This window comes from Lichenostomus cassidix, chromosome Z, assembly GCF_008360975.1.
Source record: "Lichenostomus cassidix isolate B80296 chromosome Z, HeHo_3.0, whole genome shotgun sequence".
Taxonomy (NCBI): Eukaryota; Metazoa; Chordata; class Aves; order Passeriformes; family Meliphagidae; genus Lichenostomus; species Lichenostomus cassidix.
The window spans coordinates 28,741,077-28,765,342 of NC_139511.1; the positions used below are offsets into that span (position 1 = coordinate 28,741,077).

A 24,266-nucleotide genomic window follows, 5' to 3' on the forward strand; every position below is an offset into this window, starting at 1 on the left:
AAAAGAATTGAAACAGATTACCTAGGCAGCAGCCCTACTAAAATTTTCCTACAAAAGCCGGTACCTTTGGCATATTAGACAGAGTGGAAAGTTTCTCATCTCTTTTGATCTTGACTAAAAAAGTAGCTTTAAATGCTGGTTCATCAAAGCATGGAAAAGCAGACCTTGCTGCCAGCGGTTCAAACTGAGTTGCTGCGAACCACCTAATGGGAAAAATGGAGAAGAGCAAAATAAGAATTATTAAAAGCACAAACGTCAGTTTATTTATGGTAGAAATTTCAGTCATTTCCCTCCCAAACCTTCTAAGAGCTTGTTATGGGAATAATTTTTTGCATTGCAGATGACAAGGCTGGGCCAGTCAGAATAAATGTTTCATTAATAACTTTTTATATAAAATCCAGTAACATACTTATTTGAGAAGTAATCTTTTTGCTGGTTTTTTGCTTTCTAAACAAAGAAGAATGCACCTGAAATAACACAATTATTAAACAATCACCAAAATATATGACAACCTGTTTCTAGAGAGAGGAACCAAAAAGAAGATTGAAAAATTAAGTGAGTGAACATGCCCACTAAATAAGTGTTTGGAAACCTCTGCAGCAGATAGGACGGCAAGGAAGCTTTTTCATCTAATTGCCAGGCCATTTCCTGCAGATGTTCCCACAGTTCATCTAGCTGTATGCCTGCTCCCTGTGCTGGCTAGTAGATGGATGCTGTCCAAGTTCATGTACTGTCTTGTCTCTAATCCAACAGCTATTCATATCACATGAAGATTTCTCAGAAGTCTACATTCCTCCTCCACTATTTTTATACTAACTAGCTGCAGAAATTAAGGCTTTTGATGGAGAGCATCACTGATTTCTGCACCTGCAAGACAATATAGAGTTCAACAAGTTCACTAACTGAAGAATTTACTAGAGCTAAACAGAGAAGAGTGGTCCACATTGCCTTTCTTTTTCCTCTTGTTTTTTTTTTAACCTACTGCCAAGCTACCCATAAGTGTTTGGGGGGTTTATTTGCTCTGCACCATGATTCCAACATTTTTGGATATACAGCTTTTCTGAGAAGGCACACTGCTGATAATTCATGAGATCAAACTGCATGCCTGCTTTCAACTTCTTACTCTTTTCTTCCCCCAACAAACTAATGCAGTTTCACCTCAAGATTTTGCAGAAGAAAAACAATGAATAAAGGACTATTCTGCATAAAAATATAAATAAGACCAAATTTATTTGGTTTTTTATTTTGCTTCTGGCAACAAGTCAAGTGAGTTACTCTACCTTTTGGTAATTTTTATATTTTTTGTTACAGTATAAAAAATATTCCAAAAAAAGTAAAACTAAACTAAAGAAAATACATTTTCTTGCAAAATTAGTTTGATAGCTTGAGCATTATACAGAAAATGCAGTAACAACAGAGGTTATGAGAGCAGACTGCATTTGCAAAACCGCACAAAACAGGCACACAGAGACAATACCCCTGCAAAAAGAAGAGGCAGGCAAGGCAATGGAAACGATGATATCACTAAAGAGCTATCTGAAAAGGTTTTACTGAAAAAAATACAGGTTAAAACATGTTTTACATCCTGCTCCTGAACAAAAGCAGGTAGCACTGGACTGAAGGGGTACAAAACCTAAAAAACTTATTCACAGATCATATTTTTTCTCTGTGAACAATTATGCATTCTCTCCCTACTACAGTAAATACAAAAGAAAAAAAAAAGCTGCAGCTACATCAGAATAGGAAAAAACCCACGGAGTTTCAATCATTTAAGTGATTTTTGCCTTCTATGCTTACTGCACTCTTACTCCCACTTACTTCACGGTAATGCATGTCTTTAATGTTTGCAGTAAGTTGCTTAGCTGACCCACACTGCTTTTCCTTGTTTATTGCACCAGACTGTTTCTAGAAAACCTGCATAGACAGTTACTTGCTCACAAATGCATGAACACAAGTCGTGGGGGGGGGAGGGAGCAATTTTTAATAATCTTCTTGATAAAGAACACTGATTTATTCTTTATTAAAATGTGTGTGATGTTTCCCTTTTCTCCAGTCATCTGTGACTTTGCCTGACTGCCATGATTTTTCATATATGACTGAGAGTGGCTTGGCAAGGACTGTGTGATGCATCTCACTGGGCCCCATTGGGTTCCTCTGGTGGTCTTGAACTTGACTTCTTCCTATGATAACAGGACTTTGTTTCCTTGGTCCCTTTCTTGAGACTCAACAGCTCAAGAGATGTGGGAAGATTTTCCAAAGACAGAAGCTAAAAATTAAACAAATAAAAAAAAACCCACACTGCAACTGCCTACAGCCCCCACACTGCAGTACATTTCACTGTAGACGAGGCTGCCCTGACAAAAGGAACTCATCCATGAAAGACATTTTTCAGGTAGATTAATCAAGAGATTGAAGACTGATTTTTCTCAACAGGAATAAGTTACATAAAATGTCCAATAAAAAAAGCAACCTTTTTGCTCCTGTTATCAAAGCACAATCTAGAAGTGACGGAACAGAGAAGCTGTATTTGTGTGCATACCTTTGCTTAGAAGTCTCATCCTTGTAAGAAATTTTGTAAAAGCCATAGTACGTGTCTGATAAATTAGATGAATATTCCATGTTGATAGTATAATTCTGTCCGACAAGGAGAGCCTCTGGAGCCATGAGTGCAATCTGGTCATGCAATGGATACTCCAAAAATTCAACAGACTTTGCTTGATGCCCTTGTGCTGAAGTAATTGTTGCCTTGGTGATATTAAGTCCTGAGCTGTGAAGTACAATCTTCTGAGTTTCATGGAGGATGCTGACCACTATTTTTACAGAGCCTGCAAATTCCAGAGTAGTTAGGTTTGGCTGCAAGACAAGATCATAGTGCAGTGGTACAACATCAGGAGGAAGTCTCATTTTTGCCCATGGAAATAGTTTTCCATCGGTTGCCAAAGGGTATATTAGTTCCATTGTATGATTTTTTTTATGGCAGCCTTCTTTGGTAAAGGTACATTTGGGAAGAAGATAAATCATTATTATTAATGAAAATGCAATCACAAAAACAACTGTGCAAACCACCATGGTCCTCGTAGAGGGCGCTGAGCATGATCCATTTGGATTTTGCCTATATACAGACAGGTTATTCTGCAGACCCGAGCTTCTGTTCATGAAGGACATCCCCAACAATTTTGCTGATGACTCATAATCCTCTTCGTCATCATCCATTTCATGCTCTCCAAGGCCACGTACCAAGAGACGGGAGCTTCTTGGCTCATATTCTACTTCATCAGGCTCCAGCGGATGTAAACAAGGCTCTTTTGCCAAGTCAACCACATCGGGCTCCTCTTCAAACATACTGTTTTCAATCATATTTCTGGGTAACTGAATTCGATCTGAAACAGAAATGACCATGTGTTACACCATAAACAAAAGATTTGAGTGTAATACCTCAAAGATACTTAACTGAATTACAGAATGGGAAACACCTTTACAGTATATATCATCAAGATCTCTTCCATATTCTTTCCTAGGATTGTTTCCATAAAATATTTCTATGCTTTTTCTGCCTACTGTAATTTTGCTTTCAGTACCTTCAAAAGGATGCTTCCCTTGTGCAGTCACAAGTGTCTTACACCGTAACTGGAGGTCAGCTACACTACTGCATTGCTCTCCCAGTTCACTGATGTCACTGGCTTGGCTGAATTTCTTCTACCCCAGCAAACTACATTTGTATTCAACAAAATTATTTAAATTGGATTATTTCTTACGTTGCACAGTAAAACACAGCAGCCAATACAGTTCTAGAGGTGTTCCAAATATGCTACTTATTAAGTTCTTTAGCAGAGGAGAAAATCCACCAGTGTGTTGGCAGCCAATCAAATAAAATATCAATTTGACATTTTTACACTTAATTTCTCAAAAACAGTGCAAAAAGGATAAAAATATTTCTCACATAAAAATATGTATGTATAAAAATTATAGTTCCAATTGACATCTTCATTTAGGATCTAGCTCATAAAATCCTTGAAACAATCCATGCATCTAAGAAATCAAATCAATGCCAATCAGACTGTTTGCCTCCATAAAATTTGTTTTCAGTAGACAATGGATCAGTGAATATAAATGAGGAATTGAAATTCATACCGAATTTTAAAATCACATTTCTACAGCATGTGGTTATATTTTAATGAAACTACTGATTGCATCTTTTACTGTTTATATGAAAGGTTATCTTTCAGCTAATTAGTCCTGTGTCACTGGTTCTAAGGGACTAGACAATACTTTTGTCCAATGCAAAGCTTCAGAAATGAAGCTCTTTCAGACATGCATATCTACTGTCAACTGAACAATATTCACATCACACCTCTATCTTTCCAGAATGAGAAAGCTGAGTTTTTGTCTGTATGTAAACATACTGGAAATTAGGATCCCACCCCAGATAATTCAGTAAGAGAAAGGTGCACTGGTCAACCTGAACAAGAGATACAGGGATGGATGAAAGGAGGAAGTTTGCTGAAATTTGGATCTGTCTGTTCTAACTAGGCATAGAATCATAGGGACACAAGATATCTGAGGTCGGAAGTGACCTCAGAAGGTCATCTGCTCCAACCTCTAAGCAAAATCAACTTCCAGAATTTTCTGTCCTTATGGCATTTCCCAGTACAGTGCGCATGTGCCAGCCTTCAAACTGCGGCTGCAGTTCAGTGGTCCAGCACTATGGTCTCTACACTGGACCACGTGCACTTGTATGTCAGATTGCAGGCCACACAGAATACAGAGGATGGAAAGCTAAATTAAGTTGCCAGTGATAACACATAGACAAACTAGTGGAGAAAAAAATGTGGGAAGAAAGTATCGTGCAACAGAAGGTCCTTTACAATTGCTCTACCCAAGAGCAGTTTATCAGGAATTCGTTATCCTACTTCTAACGGAAGTTCTTGAATACTCCCCTCAGCTGGTTGCTTTTGAAATCTGCTGACTACTTCAATCAAATTTGAAAACAGACTCAAGACCAAATTTCTTCAAGTCCTAATGCAATCCCTCCCCAAAACAACCAGCTGCTGGTGGAAGACACCCAAATCCATATCTGCTATGTAGAAAAGGCAGGTATTAAGACTCACATCTTAACCACTCCAAAAGGTAGCAGTCAATCAGCACACAGCTCCAACCTCAGCCATGGCATGTGCAGCTGCATGGCCAGCAAAAGAGGTAGAAGACAGGGGAAGCACTGCAGAGGGAAGGAGGAGAAAGATAAAGAGCATAAATCTAGCAGAAAGTAGGTTTCATCAGCTCTTATGCTTAGAGAACAGTTTGGTTTTTGAAGAGCTTATTCTCTAACTTATTCTCTAACTTTAACTCTAACTTATTCTCTAAGTTTCTTCTAAAGACAGTATTTTCAAAGTTGCATGCAGGCACTAACAACTTCCAGTCAAAAAGCATTACACCAGGATTTCTCAAATTGAAACAAAGATAGAAAACTTAAACCAGAAGTCAGCTTCAAGGCAATTCACAGTTTTAATACCTAAGAGACATTATTTCTAGGAAAACAGTAGTTATATCCAATTTCTACAGAAATATTTTAATAAACTAGAAGTAATCTAAATCTGTAAGATCAAAACTTTATTGCAGATCAAAAGCATCACTAGACTACTATTCTCCTTTGGAAAGAACATAGACAAAGTATCAAAAGATTACTGGAGCTATTTATGCTGACATAGAAGTTCTTTTATAATTTTCTTTATTCACAGAGTAAGTTTTTTGGAGATGAACCATGGCAAATTTGTTTAACACTTTAACACTCAGATAAACTCTGAACTCTTTGCTTCCTGCTGGTTCACTTGAATTGATAACGTGATAGTGTGAGTGAATTGAACTTTTATGACATTTCAAATTTATCCCATGGGCTGTTACAATATGAGCTAAGCAGCCACACGAAGGGGAAAAAAACTTTTCAGTATTCTTAAACTGAAACATGCCACAAGGAAAAAGGAGCATGATTGCAAGCATCACATTTCACTGTCATCTCTCATACAGTGTTTGGCCAAGCAGCAAACACTCCCATTTAAAAACATATACAAAGCAGATTAATTCAGATTACAAATATAACACAGGAAAAATTAGTGTAACTGTAAGAGTAGGTCATGGTTCCAGTGAACTACCACTGATTTAATGTCAAAAAATAATTTTGTTCAATGATTTCAGAAATAGCTATAAATGTTTAACAACGCCAGTAGCAATTAATGGCCATAATACTGTTTTGCATACCTCACTTTTATGTCCAAATTTGAAAGCATTGGCCTTTTTTTTTTAGCAGAAGCAGCTGCTGACAGAACAGCAAGTTCCATAGACAAATCACATAGATTTGCACCCATTAAAGTCTGGTTGCTTTTGCTAAGGCCATCCATCAGGGCAAAAACCAACTCTGAGATGGACTTTTTCCCTTTAAAGGTATTTTTTATCTTTATGTACCTGTCTAAAAGCCATCTAACCTAGAAGCAGTGGTGAAGCACTTGCAAGATTTCAGCACAGATAATAAGACCAGAGTATGCAATTTCAAATACACGAATAAGCTTGCTACCGGGATGGTAAGGTGAGTTTGAGGAAAAGATGCTATTGGGCACAAATACCATGCCACACAGTCAAAAAACGAAAGAACAAAGGCTCCACTACTACTTAAGAATTCAAAAGTTGGTTCTACACTGTTAAGGTTTAGCAAACAGCACAAAATTCCTTGTTTCCAGTACTCTGAGGGATTATTTGAAGCACTTATAAGCAGTTGCAAATACTCTGTGTGTGGCAGGTAGGCATGTTCCAAGCAGAGAGATGTATGATTGTATGTATATATAACTCAACCGTAAAAATAGCAAGACTGGTTAGAGTACATGGAAACCTGATCTTTCCTTTATTTGGTTTTTGGGACTATTAGTAAAGGAAAGGAATGTGGTAGTAAAGGCTAAATCAGGTCACTGATACATAGCCTTGGATACAAAACTGTACAAATGCTGCTGCTCTTTAAGTTAGTTAATCCTTGTCAGCAGCTAACATCATGTCACATGGAAAAGCCAACGAAGGAATTCTGCAGAAATAATGACACATATTAAGTCACTGCACTCTCTTGTATCAAAAGCAGCATACTCAGCATAACCATTTCCCAGAAAAAGAAGAAAAAACAAAGGTTGAGAATTAGATATCAAAAGAATGTTTCCATTAAAACTTCAAATTTTTATTTTGCTAAGTGAAATAATAATTTCTCATTGAATCAGAAAAAAAAAATTAGAAACACTCCACAAATTAAAGAGAACCTATTACAGCCATGACAACTGTATTAAAGTTTTCTGCTACACTTGCACTGTCGTTAAGAGGTAACATGACCTGTGCAGTTGACAAGCAGACATGGCTCTAGAAAGCCTGCAAATAATAAGTGTACCTGGTTTAGAGTCGGCTCTTTTAGGGAAAAGATGAACATGTAACTCACAGTATAGTATTCATCTATATTTATGAGAGAGGAAACAAAAAATATACCTTCTTCTTAGGTGTATTTAGCTTATATATATACTATATATATATACATTTATATATACTTATATATACTTAGCTTTACAGAGTGAAATTTCTCACACATATCTTATGTCTTCAGTCCTCCCAAGCTAGTGACCAGAACAAGATGAAATATGAGAGCCAATGAAAACCAGATGTACTTGCATTGTACAGTTTCCATGCAAGAAGGAGCAAAACAAACTATAGGAAAACAGCATAAGGAATATTCAGGAAGCTTTCAGAAATGCTATGTATTAAGATTAAACTGAGGTATAAAACATACCATAGTTTTTATTTTAAATTTAAAATAATTCAACATTTTAAATGCACAAACAAGCCACTAAGGCTGTCACTATATTTACAAAAAATTTTAATGCATGGCAGGAGAGAAAGGCTAAATTTGACTGTAGAAACAAAACTGAATTTTCATATTAAAGAGTAATCTAAAATGTGTACAAGGACATCGAGGCACTAAGGATTTGGAAACACTGTTAAAGGGCTACACTTTTCCTCCTGAACTGTCTGCTGCAAATCTGCGTCTTCAAGGGGGAAGGTAGAGACAGAGAAATGTTTAATACTCCAAATCTCTTTGAATTGTCCTATCTAAAATGTATGAAGTGTTACTATGGAAAAGCACATAGCATTTGGTATTCAATCACCTTTTTCTAAGTTTGGGGTTTTTTTTAATCCAATTCGGCACAGGCCTGACTTTCACATTTAACTAATAAAAGCCATAAATCTATTTACTTATGCCTAGTTACTTAATAGAAATTTAACAGAATTATAAAAATTAAAACTATATACTTGGGTACTACTCTTAGTAATGGTAGTTTACCAACAGTGTTAAAAAGGGAACAGCAGATCAATCATCCCAATTCTGAACTGCCAAACATTAATGTTTTTACACAAGACAGAAGGGAAAATTCATTGTTTGTGCATCTCATGCTGGACTCATTGCTTGAGACTTGCTCCAAATCTTAAATCCTATTCTCACCCAAAACTATTGTCCTAGTTACTGTTTCTACCCCATCTGAGAGAAAAGAAGGATGGGCAGCCCAAAGGGAAGTGTCAAAACACAGATTCATTGTCATAGCTGCTGAAGCTAGCATACAGAAGCATTTTGAAGGTAATTTTAATTCTAAATAACTACACCAGAAATCCAAAAGGTGGGAAGTATTTCAGAAAGTGCAATTACTTCTTTAATGGAGACTAAAAATTACTAGTTCCAAACACCACTAGTTAAGAGATTTATTAACGCAAATCAGCATTAGAGTTAAAGTCAATAGAAATAAGAATACTCGGTGGTATAAATAAAACACAACTTGCTATTCAATTTTTTTTTTAACAGATGAGGAATAAAATGGCCTTGGCTGGCAAAGAGGGGGTTTAACTGACAACATATGAACTGGCAGATTTTGAAAATGAACACATATTCATTTTTAACATTTTCTTAAATATAAATTTGATATTTTTCTAAACCTAAAGATAAAGCAGGGCTGGAAGCTCTAGTTAGTGATGTTTTTGACTTGCATAACCCAATATGATGGAAAGGCGTTTCAAAAATCCAGCAGAGAGGGAAGCAACATCCTACCCTACTTAACCACTTCAACAAACGAAATAAGTAAAACAAAATAATAAAATAAAAGTGAAAACTTAGAGAACTTACAATATTTTGTATCGATAGTTTCATGGAAGATAAATATTTTAAGAATAAAACCCTCAAAAGATTACTGAGGCAATGGGTTTGGTTTTTTTTTATAGTCCCACTTCCCCTTTTATTTAGGCATTATTCAAATCCATATATACCTATTATGTTCTGTTTTATATGCTGCATTGCAAGATCTTTAGCACAGGATTCGAACACAGATGACATTATCTCATCACCAGGTGACATCTAATTTTTTCCCCACAAAATTCTCAAAGAATACAAATAATCAGCTTTGATTGATTCCTAGCAGAATATGCCACTAAATGCTCACTCTACCAATAAGTGCTTAAGAGAAAAAAGCTCCTGCCATCTAAAGCCTTCTGTTATGTTTGGATGCAGGTTCTGAGTTGCTTTTTGTGTTATGGCAATTTCAAAGCCTACTGGTCAAATCATAAATAACCTTAGTTCTGTAATAAGGCTTATGACAGGTTGCTTGCTCAGGCAAGGACTTCAAAATCTGCACAAAAATTATGAGACAGTTAAATCAACAGGCTAAAAGCAACCATATTGGTATTTAACCTTTAAACTGTAACTCAGTGTTGATGCAGCATCAGCAGCTGGGAAAGGAAAGCCAGCCTTTCTGACCATTGAGTATAAATATGAAGTCTAGACTTTTTAGATCAGCTAAATCAAACAGATAAACAACCAGACCCACTCATACGCAGAAGCACTTATCTTACTGTTCATGGCCAGTCCAGAACTATGGGTTGGAGTCTCTCAATCCACCTGAACATGGAGTACACAGAAGATCCATTACCTTTTGACATCTGAAAGGAAACCTCCTCCAAAGTTACTTCTGAAACAGAACTCCATCCCTTCTCTGCTGAATCAGAGAATTTAACAGTAGGAATACAATATTGACTGGACCTGGACTGGAGCTATGTAGTCCAGCTCTTCCTGTCACAAACTAAACAACTGATGGTCAATCCAGACCAATACACTGGATTCCATTCCTCCCCAAAAGTGAAAAAAATATGAATCTGAAGCCATGTCCCATAACCCATTACACTGCCTTATCACTACCTTCTGCCTGTGTCACTGATTACTCCCTACTGCAAGGAAAAGTCTTCAGCGTACAAAAAAAAAAAAGGTGCAGTGAAAAATGAACACTTAGTCGTACCAGTAATGCTACAGACAGTCTTGGAGAGTTTCTACAGTTTATTTGCTAGCAATATTCCATGCACAGCATGGAATTACTCCCAGAACTGCAGGTTTCCTCCTACTACTACTTAGCAACCATTCTTTAAGGATTAGGTTTGCCGTTTATATCAACTGTTCATTGCTGTGGTCTACTGTCTTACTTTTCCTTGACGAACTGCGTACATCAGGGTAGTCAAAATCAGCACACAGGGGTTGCTGTAGGTTGCTTTATTTAAAAAAAAAAAAAAAGTAGAAATTGAGCAAAAAAAATTGAGCAGACATTTTATATATTTAGCAGAAAATGGTAGTAAGAACAGCTGATCAGACCTGTGCTTATTAACAGTTAGGAGAATTGCTATATGATTCCATCTGAAAGGTATTTATTTTTGAAAGAACTTAGTTTTAAATTACTTGTTCACTGCTTGCTGATAAGCTCTTCTGGACAGTCTGAGCAAGCAGCATTCTACAAACCTGTGCCTAAGAGTATAACATTTGGGAAAAAAAATTCAAACAGGTTTAAAATAATCTCCCCTGGTTTACAGATTTTCTGATCTATTTAGGATTAAGATAACTCCTCTAAAGACATTTGTTCTTATTTTAGCTGCATTTAGAAATATAAGTTGCTCCAAGGCCACCCTTGGCCTAAACGTTTAATATGGCCTGTATGTTCAGCTGCAGTGACAGTAGATCCCTTCAGTGACAGCTGTTTAGTCAGAAGCAGCACTTAAAGGTTTGACTAAAAGCCAATTGAACACAAAAGGCTTCTAGTGGCTAAACAGGTCTTTAAGTTGTAGAATAAGTACAACAAACTTGTCTTCACACAGGTGTCTACAGTCTGATTTCTGAAATTGATGACAACAGAAAAATAAAACCAAAGGCTATGTTTAACAACAGCTGTCTAATGTTACCAGCTCCCCAAGATACAGGCCCCCCTCGTTTGTAAAACAGAGGTTTAAAAAAGAGATAAAGGTGTTATTTGACAGTTCAGCAATGATTTTTTTTGGGAGGAATTACTTTGAATCTCAGCAGCCCAAATGAAAACAGCATCTCATTTGCACACTCCTCTATCCAACAGATATTTTGATGCCCTCAAATTTCTTCCAAACAGTAATGCAGCATCTTCTCTTGGTTGATCCTTTTTTCCTGGCCCACAGAGCCATTTTTGCAATTTCATGATATGTAAATTCCAACTAAGACTGACCAACAAAAATACTAAGAAAATTATTTGTTACTGACATTTCCACTTTTCAGCTGTTCTACTTCTGTGGCTGTTAGATTTAAAACTTGCATAAAAATACCCAGGCCTTGCTCAAAAAGATTTCTCCAGTTCAAATACATTAAATATGAGCAAACGGTGAGTTATTTAAAAGAAAAATGAAACAAGCAAACAAAAGTCTAAAATTACTTTGTTGCTGAAAAACTAAAGCCACAATTCGGAGGCTTGACAGGCAACTTTGTCATTTGCATTTCCATATATAGTTCAAAGAGAGCCTGAGTTAATGTATGGGCTTGGGGTCAAAACATCTAAACAATGTAACTTAAACATCAAGCTACTGTCATGAAAATTCTTCTGGAAAAGAAAATACGATCAGTAAGCTGTTTTTCTTCATGGGGATTAAAATAAAGAGGAACTTTGGTTCAAGTCATTACGTCAAACTCACAGAGCCCCTGCTGAATGTTCAAGATGAAGGAACTTATGTCAGTATATAGATTTAATGTCCCCTATCCAGAAATTAAATTCTTATTTGGTTAAATCTGGTTTGAGGTATTTCTTTTGATCTGTCAACAGGTAAATCAATCTAAATCTAAGCGAGTTGAAACAACAAGGAAAAATTTAGAGTCAAAATGCAGAGTCAAGTTCCTTAACTGTGCGCCTTAACTGAGAATTCCCGTTTTTACAACAAATTTAAATTACACATTCTGGAGAAAAACAAAAGGCACATCAAAAACCAAAAACAAACCACTGTTAAGTAAGACAGGAATTTTCCAAGTTTCTTAGTTTCTCTACATCTACCTGAATGGAAGTCAGTGAGGTGGGTATTGGTCTCTTCTCTCCGGTAATGACAGGACAAGAGGAAATATTCTCAAGTTCATCAAGGGTCGTGTAGATTGGTTATTAGGAAAAATTTCTCCACCAAAAGGGTTATCAAAATTTGGAACAGGGTGGCCAGGAAAGTGGTGGAGTCATCATCCTTGGAGATACTTAAAGGACACGTGGATTTGACACCGAGGAAGACGGTTTAGTGGTGGACTTCCCAGTGTTAGGTTAATGGTTGTCCTTGATGATCCTAAAGGTCTTTCCCAAACTAAATGACACTATGATCCTATAAATTATTGCTTAGCATGGGGACTTTCAATATTAGGTATAAATCTTATAAATCTGATCTAATCAAGTAAATTGCACAATTTGTAGACCTTCTCAATTTATTTGCTGATGCCATACTGTATTCCTAGCTGTTAAAACTGGTAGAACATCACTCTGAATGTCATTGAGCCCATTCCCCCACCCAACTCACCACTTCCTCTAACAGAAAGATACATCACCCTCTCACCACATCCCACTATCCTTCCCCAGACACCTGTGTTGAGGATAATGCAGACACTCTTTAGTTTTCCATCCTCCTTTGTTCTTTTGCTCCTTTCAGATAAAAGCTCTGGATATCCTGCTGCTGCCAGCCAGAAGAAGATTAAATTATTAAAAATGTGAGCAAGCTCTTCCTACTTCTTCTCTGAGCACTACATTCAGTGATTCACTGTAGGACTGTATGTCTATTTCCAGGAGCAGTTAACACAGGAATTAATACAGTTCCTTATTATGAATCCTTGGGATGGTCACAAACTCTTTACTACCTTCTTCCTCACCTTGGTTTCCAAGCAAAGATGTAAGAGTCACTCAGCTTTTTTAACTGCCAGCTCTCCCTGCTCTGTCACTGTATGTCTTGTGTTGTCACAGCTTGAAAAGAAATGCCTCAAAATTTTGGAGGAAGGAATTAAAAAAAAACCTTTGAAGTGAAAAAAAAAGTAACAAATATTAATTTAAAAAATTGCTTTGCTGTTCTTCTAAGATGTCACCCAACAGAAGTTATATCAGTTTTGTTGAATTTTGCTCATAGAAAATTGATTCAAAGCATAGTCAGTGAATAATCCCTGTTGGCGTTTGCTTGCTCTTTGGGACACAGAAAGTCATTTGCAGAAAGAGTAAAATGGTACTAGCACAGGCTCTTGATGATCACATACAAAATGTTTCAGTATATTGAAAAACCTATCCAAAATCCTAACTAAAACCTCATGCTTTTGTGGGTCAGGCAAGCAGAGATGTTTCTGGTTCTAAACTCCAACCCCCAGAGGAAAGGAAGTGTGAGAAGAAACCTCAAACAAAAAGTTGTATTTATTCAGAGCCCTCTTGAAAGCAAATTACTCATCTTAAGGCATTTCTGGACCCAGCACTTAACAGAAAAACTCTGTGAAGATAGGCTGCATGGATCCTATTGAAGACAAACACAACTCCTTAATTTCAAAACATGTTCAAATCTCTTGAATTCACACATTTGGAGACAAAAAAACCCCAGAAGGTTTACTTATGAAATCTAATTTTTGAAAGATACTTTACTTGGTTATGGAACACTGTGTAAGTAAAACTTAAGTAAGGAGTAAAACAAGCAAAAATCTTCATATTTTCAAAGCTCTTTCTGCAAAATTGCATACTGTTGAAGCAGTGATTAAGGCCACTGTATTAAAACTTAAATACTGCATTACACTATTACTTCTTGTAGGTAAGTATCAACATCACATCATGCACTAAAAGTTACTGAAGAAAACGGTGATTTTTTTAAATGCTGTCTTTTATAATCTTTTCAGCATGCTCTGAGAAAAGGTACTTATTTGTTTATGATTATTATTCCTTGTCATATCAATTTAGCTCTTCCTTCTATAATGTGAATTACTTCCTGTCCTGTTATGCTCTGGGCTGTCTCCAACTCATCCATAAAAAATTCTGTTTGGAGGGATTGAAGAAAAGCTTATCTTATCTTTTCCAACAAGCTTGTTCAGCAAACAAAGCCTATGTCCACAAACATATTAGTTATGCTAAGATTCTGACTAAAGGTTTCCTTCTTCTCTACTGTGTCTTCCTAATCATTCTATGCATTATAAATTCCTCCCAAGCAAGAAAATAATTCAATTCTACATAGAAAAATTATTTGCTCTTACTAAGGTAGGACAGTACACAATGTCATTCATGTAATTTCAAATCAGCATCTATCTGCAGTAAGAAAACAGTTCTAACCTTTACTCAGCTAGCAAAGACACAACAAGCCACTGGAATGTCAAGGAAATTGGAAAGCCTACTGGAAAGCCCTTTGCCTTCATTTCACCGTGGTTTCACCTACCACTTTGGGGCTGGAGTTTTTCTTTGCTTGGCATACAAAGCTTTTGTTTTCGCTATTAAACTGTCTGTATCTCAACTCCTGACTTTTCCCCTCTTTTATCCTTCTCATTCTCTCCCCCACCCTGCTGCATGGAAGTAAGCATGTGGATATGTGGGGATTAGTTGCTCATCAGGGTTTATCCACAACAAGAACATTTAAGCAGAATTTTTACTTTCTGGTATAGTCAGTGTACAGGGCTAATATATAGTCACTTACAGGAAAGTACAAATCTTCACATTTAGAAATAAAAGCTCACATGCTTGCAGTTACTTTAAATGTGTTAAATCTTACTTTTAGAACCCTTACAGGAGAACAACATTTCTGGGAAAAAAAAAGTTAGGCTGCTACAAGATAGATGTCAGCATGTTCTCTCTCAAATTACTGAATTCAGACCAAAAAAAAAGGTAAATAATCCAATGAAAAAAGATAAAACAAGAAATATTAGGCAATGTTGCTAATTGCTATGAAAATTAGAATTGCTATGAATCTGAATAAGCCAAGTGACTTGCCCCTTTTCAGAGACAGAATAGAAGCAATAGGTAGGCTAAGAGCAAGTCCTTAATTCTCATGATTCTCCAAGGTTACATATGCACTGCATATTTTTAATAGATCGAAACATATATTTGCTTATATAGGTTTATATGCTGAATGCAATTAAAAAAAGGAAAAAAAAAGGAAAAACGAAGAGGCACACACTGACTCCACAGAACAAAACAGGGTCTGTTGCTTTTGGTAGTGTCGACACCTACATGCAAACAGATATAATGACTCTGTATGATTTTAATACATTCTCTTATCAAAAGGCAGACAGTACCTAAAGTCTGCTCACAATGTGAAGCCCATATGCCACTTTGCAAGGGTTTGATTTCAAGATACAAATAACTGGTAGAAGTTCACAAGAATCTGTATAGTTAAGCATGTATCATGGCTTCCACTGGTCAGACAAAAAGTCTACAAAACAGATGCTGGTTTGGAAAAAAAAAACCAACAAAAAAACATATTTTCCTCAAAAAATCTGTTAACTTGAAAATGAATAGATTTTCCTGTATTGCAAAGGAAGACAAATGTTGCTTTCTGCTCCAAAACAATCAAGGGTACTCAAGTTCCAAGCCTTACAAGATTACTTACTCCTTCAAGTTATACTGCAAGGTCTACTTTTGCTGTTTACTTGTTTGCATGGATTTTTTAAATGAATGTGAAACAAATAATGCAATGACATGCTTCTGCACATAGACTGGAGCAAAACCCTGCCAATTCACTGTATCATGGAAATTAAAACAACATGTGATTATGTATTTTAAGATCCTTTCTTACCTGAAGTTGTCGTAAGAAACATGAGCTAAGAGTGTAACTTCAAGTAAGTCACTGTTTATTAGTCTTGGGTGCTTCTAAAAGGTTCTCTGAAAGTCTCTTCCTGATTTTTACGCAAAGTTCCATTGCATTTTCTTTGGCAGGGCCTCAGGCTGAAAAACTACATGGATCAATTACATTTCACCATTTACCAGTTAAATTTATATGTAGGTAAGTAGTCTACTACTGAGACTTCTTTTCAAATCTTTACTTCCATGTTACTAGCAAAAAAAGTATCATAGAAGGGGAGAATTTACTGAATATCTATACAACTAGCAAAAACTGTAACTTAGTTTTGTCATAATTATATACCTGGTGTTAAGAGGATGTAAGTGGAGAATTAGCCTTAGAATAAGGCTAATCAAACCAAGGTTAGTCTGGAATTTGATATCCACTGAGATATATCATGTCCATTCATATTTAACCATATATTTTCAAGTTTAAATCTGGTTCTAGTTAGATTTCCTAAGATAAAAGGCAGGGGAAGTGGAGGGAAGGAAAGAGGAAGTTATTTTAAATGACACTTTGCTCTTTGCTTATTACTGAGAAAGAAAACCTTGCACAAGGTTGCGGCAGTGCTCAATCCTCAGACAGTAGCTGAACTAAACACAGGTTAGGAATGATGCTTCTGGCTTTAATTATAGAATATGGTTGTTTTAGTTTTCTGTTTCCAATCTTACCAAAGGTATGTTTTGCAATTAGAAAATATAAAATGTTTAACCACAGGGGTGCAATGAAAAGATCCTGGATCTTGAAGACACACAGGAAGTTGTGTCTCAAATTTCTTGAGCTACTCAACTCCCACGGCTGAAAGTTGGACCTGCTGACTATCCTCGTCACAACATCTGTCTGTAAATTTCATATCTGATAAATAACAGGATCATCATAGCTGAGGATAAAAGACATTTCTCTGCTGGTACCAGTCATACTGAAGAAAATAAATTCAGAGCTTTCTAAAATATCTAACAGATTGTCAGGTATAAACCTGATAAGACTGTATAGAAACTGATGCTTGCTTAATCTTTTTGTTTGCTTGCTTTTAGCAATAAATTAATAGAATCATACCCTCTAGTCTTGAGCAATCTCCACAGAAGCAAACCAATGTGCCTTCTGAATTACTACTGTTACTTAATATACACTTGACAACTCCAACTGTATGAAACCATTTGTAGGTCACAAGCACACAGGATATTCACTGCTCCTCAGCTGGTAGTTCAGCTCACAGAAGCAACAATCTCTAAAGATTACTATCAACCCAGTAAGTTTTGTATCATTTTAACAGAGTAAAAAAAATCTAACTATATTTTTCTCAGTCTCATGATATAATGAGACAAAGGGTATTGACAAAGAAAGAAGTGGCAGTGTGTCTGCCTGGTAGCTTAAGAAAAACTGAGATCTAAATTGCTCCAAAACCCTATCTTCTAGGCATCATGCATCAACTTTGAAATTATCTTTGTAACAGCCATCACCAGGGGAGTGTGGGCTGCTAAGATGCCAGACACTTTTCAGAAGGTCCCTTGCAAACTAAACCATTCAATGATTCACACTTATGATTATTCATTCACACCAGAAGAGACACTCAGGCCTCATTAATATCTCCATCAACAACAAAAAGCACCAATTTTCATGACAAAACTGACAGTTTACACATGTTGTATTCACTGTCCCATTTTCTAAAAACCTACTCTTTGCTGTTCTCTTATAATGGTTTACAGGTCAGAAGCATGAGGCCTCCAAAGTATATTGAAGCATTTTGGACTCCCACTAACACAACTCTTGCTATTTCCAGAACTACTGGTTTTCATGCACAAAAAAACAGTGGAAGTGGTTCTACTGATGTGCTACCAACAGATTGTTACTGCAGAAACTGTCAGTTTTTACACAAAAGAAAGGCTTAAATAAAAATCACTATTAGGACCTAGAACAGTAGGTAAATTAGGCACATTCTTAGTGTTGAACACAACTGATTCTCCATAAAAGTCAATGGCACTGTGGTGGAAGTATGGTTACACAAGAGCTCCAGTTAAGAGAATATATTCTTTCAATGTCAGAGCAATTATAACCAAAGGAAAGCTCTCTGCACTCAGCTATGCTTAGTAAAGTGCACTGAAACACTCCTCCAAACATCTTGGTGAGAGTTTTGATTGGAAAACAAAACAACCAAGTCCCAAAATCAAAATTCACCTTATTTCCACATGAACAAACAACCGATTGAAAGCATCATGTGTTTTAGTGGAATCAGGATTCCACTTCTCCAATCTTCACCAGATGTAGTAAAGACGACCACTGCTGCAATAGACTACTAACTACATGCCCTGAATAATCCAAGAGCTGGGATCTGAGATCTTCCTTGAACATCTCTTGTAAGACAACACTCATAAAGCAATAAAGCATCAGCTGTGCCCCAGGGACACAAACTGTGCAACACACTGTATTACCCTGAAATTCCTGTCTCTTTGATCAACCGGATGAGTTTTCCAGACATGTTCCCTCCCCTCCTTACTCCACCTAGTATCCACCTTTCTGTGTGCAAGGCACACAAGCTTTTTGTGATACTTCCACTATTTAAAGCAGTATCATAGTTGAAACACAACTTCAAAGGTACACATGTACTCTTTAAAACAATTAGAGGCAATTAAATGCCAGATCACACAAAGTCCTGGTGTATCTCAAAAGTTAATATGATATTATGTTAAGGTATCGTTGGACAGAAGTCTAAGCAGCAGCTCCCATGCACACGTTTTCTCTGAGAGACAAAGCAATAATACTGCTCTCACTCATAAAGAAATCTCAATGTTTTTGCTCTTCTACACAATCTTAGCTTTTGTACTTAATGAAAAAAAATATTGTCCAGGTGAACTGGAAATCCACTGAACTTTCTTAAATCAAATTGCTGAGTGAAGGAGGAAAAGGAAAACTTGAATTCTCTGAATTCAATAAAGATAAATTCAACTTCTTTGTACGTAATTGTTATACCAATGCCCATTTAATATGAAAAAAGTATTCTGACTAGTTAAACAAACACAGGTGGTTTTATCCTTGCTTTTATTTGTTTCCACCATTTTTTATTGCAGCCATTACAGGGCATTATCCAGCACATGTATCCATAGCCTCAACAATGTGAAATATGGTTGCTCAACTTTACATCATCTTCCCAAAAAAGACAAGAAGACAGTCCTGGAATACTCTTACAGGTAGATACCGAGGTCAACATAAGCTTTCAACATTTTTTTACTTACAAGACAAACACACAGATACTCTGTGGTTTCATTCTGTAAGTGGAATATTAACTCCTTAGTGGAAAAATACTAACATATAATCAATAGTGAGCATCTACATTCTGATCTTTAGAAATTCTTTAAGTCACTGAATTCCCCTTCTGAACATCCATTGCTTGGCAGGGAGTTCACAGCAAAGCAGTAAAAGCAAACACATACCCAACACATTGAAAAAACAGGTTCCTGTTCAGCTGAGCTGACACAAGACACAAGTGCAGACACTGTAACACAGCTTTGTGGAAAACTACTACCCAGCACCATGCGCTCGAACTTAGGAACAGATTAAATCAGCATGTTTTTTTGGCTAGTAATATTTGATGGGATATGCAATACACAAGGGAGAAAAAAAGACATTAAGTGTTTTTGCTCTTTGGTGTTTTTTATCTACCATCCTACCAAAAAAAGGTTACTCAATCTGTTGTTTAGGACCGAATAACAGTTTAAGACAAACATGAACCCTTCTGCTCCATGACACGACAGTGTAAAATACTGGCTGTCAAGGCTATGCCTGTTGTCCCCAATAGACAAATAGACTGAACAAAATTAACACAAACAATGAGACCATTTTAGAATTGAGAGGAACTAGCTGAAACAGCTAGACTTGGCAAATGACATTTTCATTTCGCAAAGGACATTACCTGATTTATTTCTACTTTCCAACCCCCCCACTTCTTCCCATGAGAGTATTTTTATTTTGTTAATCAATTTAGTAATGTAATTAGTATCAAAGATTGCATCTGCTGTGTATGAAAAGGATAAAAATAATTCAGGAATGTCAGTGAAAGTGAATGTTATTTGCATTTCAGCAGATCATCGCAAGTTATCCTACTGCAGTTGCAAGTTCATGCATGTCACCCATCTTAAATGAAAAACACTGTAATAGCTCACTTCTACCTTTTTTTTCATCTCAATTATGGGAAGTTACCTATTTAATGCATTAAACAGGAAGTGATGAAATCTTTGAGAAACACATACAATCTGAAAAATAAGCAGAAGACTTGCAAAATAATTTGTAATGCTGTCCAAAACAGAGATGTCCAAGATTACATGACATATTCCCTTTAGTCCGTATTTCACTTATTTCATTAGGTTTGGGTTTTTTGCTCTTTTTTTTTTTTAGTGAAATTGTTTAGGTAACAAATAACTAGTCAAAACAAATATATTCTGTTCATTGATTCAGAGCAAAATTCAGAGGACTGTGAGATTATACAACTTAGAGGCAAAACAATTATGTGCAACAATAAGGATGACTTCCATGCACTTTCAATTAAACTTTGATTATTCATTTTTTTCAGAAAAATCTCCAATTAAGAACAGTTATGCAAAACAAAGGACTCCACCTCAAAAACAATCCTACCAGTAAGCATTTCTAGAACATTCACTGATTTGTTGCATTCATAACATTCAAGGGGAAATTCAGATGGGACATTAGGAAAATGTTCTTCATTGAGAGGGTGGTTGGTCACTGGAACAGGGATGTGGTTATGGCATCAAGCCTGCCAGAGATCAAGGAATGCCTAGATGACACTCTGAGTTATGGGGTTTAGTTTTAGGTAGTCCTGAGAGGATCTGGGAGTTGGACTCGGTGATGGTTAAAGTTCCCTTCCAACTTCAGATATTCTATGATTAACTCAGCTATTCCAGGCACTAAAAATAAATATGCAATTAACTGTTCTTCCAGAGCTACAGACCTCATACATTATCTCCACCTAAATTCCTGGGCAGGAGGGAAGACATAGCCAAGATCTGTTCAAGGACGATCAAAACTAAGTTTACAGTACAGGGGTGAGAGGTGAACTATAAAAAATAAATCTTAAATTTACTTAAGTTTATCTGAGCATTTTCACTGGAGAACCTATTCAAACAGTAAAGAGTATAGTACACCCTCTACTAGGATTTCAAGGAAAAGATAAGGATTTCTTTGACTTTTGAAATGCATTATAGCTGTGTTTTTTCTTTTATTTAAGGAAAAGGAAAAAAACCCCAAAACCAAAAAAACACCAAATACTGAACTTGAAAAACCAGGATTCATATCTACTTCAGTGCACTTGGTGCCTTAAAGTCTATTTCAAGATACATATTCATTCTGACACAGCTCTACAGCCATAAAGTAAAATAAGAAATGGTCTCATTGCTAGTTTGCTAAATGGGCACCAGAGTTCTGAATTCAACTAAAACACTTTTGGAATATCTTAAGATCCAGTCTGTCCCCCCTATTTTAAAAGGGTAAAAGCCCCCAAAAAAATCAGAGCTCTGCAAATATAATATTGTAAACTTCCTGTCAAAGCCATCCTTTCTTCTGAATTTACACAGCACTTTGCACAGGAAATCAATGTAGACTAACAAACAGAACTCATAACTATTGTACAAGACAAAACAAAAACCTGCTTTGTTTGAAAAATTTGATGCTCAAAAAGGTTCCAGACTATCAGCTATGAAAATGAAAATTCTATTCAAAAAACCACCAATGTAAACATCCTCTTCATTTCAGATTTTTGCAGCTGCTATTGAGCACCAAACATGCTTCATGATCATCAGAAATAAGGAGCAACATCTTTGCACTAGTATTTGCATGTTCTATGTGGTGTCCATTCCAGCAGAGCCTGCTTTCAGGAAGAAATTTATTCACCAGCTTCAGCTCCAAATCTTCTTCCAGTCTTACCACCATCTGCAGCCTTTCTACTTCAGTGAACAAAATTAGGAACCTCAGCACATGAACACTGCTTTTCAGTACCTTAAGCTACGTGCTCAAGCCCATAGGTCCATTTCTTCCAGTTGCATGGTGCAGAATTTTTTGCATGTTTTGTTGCACAGTGCAGCAATAGTATTATGTCAAACAGACCTTTAAAAAATATTTTAACATTTAATCTCTTTCAAAGGGAATGGCCTTAGAAAGATGACTTTAAAATAAAATTCTCTCCCAAACTGCATTACTATTAAGCTCTTTTATCATGCATACAGGAATGCAGAATATAACCCTGTGACTGAAATAAGCTGTAGTTGAAAGACCTTGTACTAAGGCCAGGATTAACTAGAAGACCAAAACATCAACTGCCTGTACAAACTGTAATTTTAACATGACAAAAAAAAGAAAAAAAAAAAAAAGGTAAAAGGTCTGTCTTGCTAGTTAAGCCACCAAAATATACCCAGCACTCATAACCTTCAGATTCTTTCATATTCTAAACAGCAGCACCAAATTACAGGGGATTGATTTGTCATGTATTTGAGAAAAGGAAAATGCAAGGCAATGACAATATATTTATACATTCAGTGAATGGTTCATAGAATCATCGAATGGGCTGAAAGGAACCTTAACTCTAGTTCCAACCCTCCAGCCATGAAACAGAAAATTTACTTTTTAGTAGATGGGTTTTTTCTGAATTTGACCTAAGTTTCATACTCTGACTTGGCCAGTCACTGAGGAGTTAAAATATGATGCAGTAAACTCTTCCTGGTGCATTAGTGATGGCTATCCAACATGCTTGTTATTTGACAGACCAAATCCCACCTGTAACAGAAGTGCTGCCTTATCAACAGGAAGGCTGTTGTTTTACCCACTGTCTAATTCCATATTTGGCCATGGTCTTGAATCTAACCAAATATACTTTCGTTTCAGTTTGATCTGAGGGCTTCATTTCCTCCTCTGTCCCGGACGGGTAGAATGTGTTACTATTAGTGGAGGCAGTAGCAACACGGACTTTACATGGCTTCATTTTAGTCACAAGCACAAGATGCACACACACACTGCTGTATCACCATGTCAAACGCTCCCGTACGTTTATCTCTAAGCATATGTAACCACTTCGGTATTTCAAGCACTTCTGTTAATGCACGAACAACTCTGAAAGCTTTCTGCCTTTCATGAACACCCTGAATCACTATTTCGTACACCGCTGATACTTCTGTATTTTATTTCTCCTTTCGTGCGGTGCGGGGGGAAACGCTCTGGTGAGAGTGCCCCGATCAGGAAAACGCCATGAACAGCGGGTCTGGCTCCTCCTGCCCATCAGGATCATGACGGCGTTGGCACCTCAGATGCCGATAAGGCTCCTTCATCGGTGCCACACACAGCGAGCGCACACCTCGGTGTAAAGTCGCCCCGACTTCCCAGCGTCACTGAGACCACGGCCGGGCAGCGAGAAGCGCAACAGCGCCCAAGAAACGAGGGACCTCCTCTCACCTCTCTCGCTCAAGGCACCTACGCCTAATTAACCTGAGACAATTTTCAAGCCGCGGAGCACAGGAGCAGCACGACTACGAAGCCTCTCCCGCTCCTCCGGGCAAGCAGCTCCCGCTGGACGCGCCTCCGCCGGGAGGCCCCGCGGCCCCGTCCGGGCTCCGGCGGCCGCCCGGGTACTCACCGCTGGGAAAGGGCTCCATCTTCCTCCCGGAGTCCGCTCTCAGCCCTGGCGAGGCGGAGAACGACGCGGAGGCGCTACCGCGGCTCTTCACTCCTCCTCCCGCTGCCGCCGCATGCTCCCAGCACGGGCTGAGTCCCTGCCCACCGCCAGCACCGCCCCGCCGGACCGCAGCGCGACCAGCCCGGGGCTCCCTCCCTGCTCGGCAGCTTTTTCAGGAGAGGGAGCTCCCGCCAGGCACCGCCCGCCGCTGCCTCAGAGCTCGCTTCCTCCTCGGCCCTGCCTGGGCCCCGCGGCACCGCCTCCTCCCGGCATGGGCCCGCCTCAGGCCGGGGCGGGCTCCGGAGCCCGAGGGGGCGGTGTGGGGCTGTGGGGCCCCGCGGGCCGCTCCGCAGAGCCGGGATGGGATGGCCCGGCCCGGCCCGGCCCGGCCCGGCGGCTCCCGGGCCCTCTGCGCGGCAGCTCCGCGGGCCTGGCGGTG

The 24,266-nt window shown here is 37.8% G+C and overlaps 1 protein-coding gene across 2 annotated transcripts in view; it reads right to left on the reverse strand.

The window, feature by feature from the left end:
* Positions 1-24,055, reverse strand: part of LNPEP (leucyl and cystinyl aminopeptidase) — a 48,848-nt gene extending 24,793 nt beyond the window's left edge. The window contains exons 1-4 of one of the 2 annotated variants that reach the window (XM_085043857.1): positions 23,789-24,055; positions 5,109-5,215; positions 2,540-3,380; positions 65-203 (exon numbers count right to left, since the gene is read on the reverse strand). In XM_085043857.1, coding sequence (XP_084899983.1) covers positions 65-203; positions 2,540-3,357 — 957 coding nt within the window. In that variant the 5' untranslated portion in view covers positions 3,358-3,380; positions 5,109-5,215; positions 23,789-24,055. The remainder of the gene's footprint in view (positions 1-64; positions 204-2,539; positions 3,381-5,108; positions 5,216-23,788) is intronic. The other variant, XM_085043856.1, reaches the window with a different exon arrangement.
* Positions 24,056-24,266: the final 211 nt, after the last annotated feature.